The 3,080-nt window shown below is 47.7% G+C and overlaps 1 protein-coding gene across 1 annotated transcript; it reads right to left on the reverse strand.

Moving 5' to 3' along the window:
* Positions 1–688: 688 nt before the first annotated feature.
* LOC104957896 (histone-lysine N-methyltransferase 2C-like) lies at positions 689–2,375 on the reverse strand. Its single transcript, XM_010785577.1, has 4 exons — positions 2,266–2,375; positions 1,648–2,112; positions 1,274–1,525; positions 689–935 (listed from the first exon to the last, which is right to left on the reverse strand). The coding sequence occupies exons 1-4, from the start codon at positions 2,272–2,274 to the stop codon at positions 696–698; spliced, it is 966 nt and encodes a 321-aa protein (XP_010783879.1). The 5' UTR covers positions 2,275–2,375; the 3' UTR covers positions 689–695.
* Between the last annotated feature and the right edge of the window lie 705 nt (positions 2,376–3,080).

A 3,080-nucleotide genomic window follows, 5' to 3' on the forward strand; every position in this document is an offset into this window, starting at 1 on the left:
CCTCTAGGGTCAGGGCCCTCAAGGCCCTCTAGGGTCAGGGCCCTCTAGGGTCAGGGGCCTCTAGGGTCCGGGCCCTTAAGGCCCTCTAGGGTCAGGGCCCTCTAGGCCCTCTAGGGTCAGGGCTCTCTAGGCCCTCTAGGGTCTAGGCCCTCAAGGCCCTCTAGGGTCTAGGCCCTCTAGGCCCTCTAGGGTCTAGGCCCTCTAGGGTCTAGGCCCTCAAGGCCCTCTAGGGTGCAGGCCCTCTTTGAGAAGATATTCCCCCAAAAAAAATTTAAACATCATTTTTTTTCTTTAAAGTTATAGTTTTTAAATATTTGTTTAGTTATATTTTTCATTAGTTTTAACAAAATAACTTCATTTAATTGTATTTAAAATAACATTTCCAAAGAAATAAATCCTTTGAATCTGCCTATTCAGTTTCTGTTGGAATGTGAAGGGTTAAATGAAAGAAGCTCGTCTCTGCGAGGTGAAGACAGGAGCAGTTGGCGGTCCAGCTGTGAATTCACAGAGGGCCCGCTGTAGTAACTGAACGAGAGAGTAATGTCAGATGACAGCACAATTGACCAATCATATCTTCCCTCTAAATGGGTGGGCTTTATTTTCGTGGACAGAGGGCCTAGGTATAAAAGTCACGGCTCGCCACTGTTTTCATGTATGCACCAAAACACCAAGTCACATTCCTCGTATGTGTCAACCTACCTGGTGAGAAACCTGGTTCTGATTCTGAATAGTTTCTCAGTAACAATATGATCTAGTAACCCCTCTACCTGTCGCAGGTGAGTCCCCACCAGCTCGGAGGAGGATGAGGAGGAGAGCAGCTCCTCTTCTTTCTTCCTCCTCTTGTTTTTCGGAGGTCCTTTCTCTGGTCGGGCGAGTCTCTTACAGCGGGGGGGCTTCTTCCTGCCGGAGGGGTCCAGAGAGTCGGGGGTGTCCATCTGCAGGAACACACAGGGGTTAATAATAATAACTTAGATTTATATAGCGCCTTTCAGGGGACCCAAGGTCGCTTTACAGAATTGTTTTTATTAATTAATTAACATATTTAGCTTTTTTATCATTATTATAATTATTTATTTATTAATATTAGTAATTATTGGAATTATGTATTTGATATATTTTATTATTAATTATATTATTACCTATTTATTTGTTGATATTTATTAATTATTGTTTATATTATTTATCCATTTATTTATTAATATGTATTATTTATTAGCATTTTTAAAGATCATTGTATTAATATGTTTAACTATGATCTGTCGATGCTCCTCACCACGTTGCCATGCATCCCTGGTCCCTCCTCCTCCTCAGATCGGACGCTGTCATTGGACGGCAGGCGTCTGGTGGCCCCTGGTGATTGGAGGGTTTCGGGGGAGGTCTTTTCTTTCAGCAGGTGACGGAGCAGCTCTTTACCTCCGTCTCCCCCACCATGGAGGGGAGAGGGGGAGAAAAACCCATCCCCCCCCCCACAGTCCTCCATCTTTATCACTCCCCCCCCACAAGATCCTCCCTCCACTCGCTCCTGCTGCAGGGGGAGAAACATAGAGATTAATATTTCCATTTTATACAGTTTAAGTAGAAAAAAACGTTGTAATGTTAAGATAAAAAATATGTAATTTAATTTAAATAACGGGGATATGACCTCACCTTGACCTCCATGCGACCTAAAGGGGCGGGGCCTCTCTGGGTGACAGACAGCTGCCTCTCCAGCTCTGAGGAGGGGGCGAGCCCAGATAGGGCGGGGCTTACAGAGAAGCTGAACTCCGATTGGTCCAGGCTGGCTCGAGGGGGCGTGGAGCAGGAAGTGTCGGACCTGGCGGGAGTGGGCGGGGCTGTGATGTCATCAGAAGACAAAGGGGTGCGGCTTCTTTTTTTCTGCCTGTCGTCGGGCAGAACATCGGAGTAAAGTGACATCATGGAGGAGGAGGGGGGGAACAGCTGGGGTCTGCAGGGGGGGGGCGACTGCAGGAAGTCCTGCGGTAACTCTGAGCTGAAGAAGGGCATCTGAGAGAGACTGCCCTCGCCCCCCCGAGGACCTGAAGGGACTCCAACTCCCAGCATGCCTTGCTGCTCCTGCTCCAGTCTCTGCTGCATGGCCCGGTGGCGCTCCACCTGACGAGGGGGCAGCGGGGTAATTAGTTATTAACACTTTATTAACCCTTAAACTCTGCAATATGAGGGTTCCTTATTGTTCCTTATCTCTTTATACACTATGATCATGACTGTGTGTGTGTGTGTGTGTGTGTGTGTGTGTGTGTGTCTCACCTCCTGCATCAGCTGCACTCTCTGTCTCTCCTGTTGCTCTCTCAGTCTCTCTCTCCTCTCTCTCTCCTGAAAGCCTTCACTGAACGGATTGTTGTCGTCAAAGTTCACCTGCAAAAAACACAGCGTTCAGAAAACATGACATTAACACCTGTTGGAGCTATTTATAGATTTTTATTTCTTAATAGTCTAACATTTATCTCTTGCTATTGTTGTTTGTAGGGGTCGACCGATTATCGGCCTGGCAGATTATCGAGGCCGATATTCCGCATTTTACAGATTATCGGTATCGGCCTTTTTTAAATGAAATTGCAGATACGACTGGCTCTGATGCGGCCGTTTCTCTGGCTGCAGCCACCACTCTCTGTTCACGAGCAATGTCCCGCCCACAGCGCTATCTGATAGGCTATTACTGAAGTGTCAATCAACACTGAAGATTTTCCGGGCGGGAGCCAGCCAGAGAGGCGGGACCTTCTCAAATTACAGGCAGGTGAGAACGCAGACACAGACTGAAGCAAGCAGCAGCGCTGAGCGGCAGAGCCATACGGTGTTTACAAGGTAAATCAGTTGAAAGCCGAAGTTCAATAAACATCCCAATCCCCTATGCTGAAGTTGCAAAAACACCACGATCTTATGATCCAATTCTATCAGTTTCCCAGTTACAAAGGGACCGGGGGGGGGCAGGTAGCGTCTCGCAGCGGAGAAACTGGGACGCGCTGGGATGACTGTGACGGCTGCTAGTGGAGCCTCGCAGCAACTCTGCTTTCTGCACCACAATCTGGTGCTGCTGAATTGGGACTACTAAATGAGTGAGACTC

Source organism: Notothenia coriiceps, unplaced genomic scaffold (genome assembly GCF_000735185.1).
Source record: "Notothenia coriiceps isolate Sejong01 unplaced genomic scaffold, NC01 NC01_scaffold00027965, whole genome shotgun sequence".
In the NCBI taxonomy this organism is placed as follows: Eukaryota; Metazoa; Chordata; class Actinopteri; order Perciformes; family Nototheniidae; genus Notothenia; species Notothenia coriiceps.

What these genes read in the sequence shown, in the direction of transcription:
- LOC104957896 (XM_010785577.1), bottom strand. An exon ending in TAGGTCGCATGGAGGTCAAG is followed by an intron (nt 1,526 to 1,647) that starts GTGAGGTCATAT and finishes CTCCCCCTGCAG; the next exon opens with CAGGAGCGAGTGGAGGGAGG. An exon ending in CAGGGATGCATGGCAACGTG is followed by an intron (nt 936 to 1,273) that starts GTGAGGAGCATC and finishes GTGTTCCTGCAG; the next exon opens with ATGGACACCCCCGACTCTCT.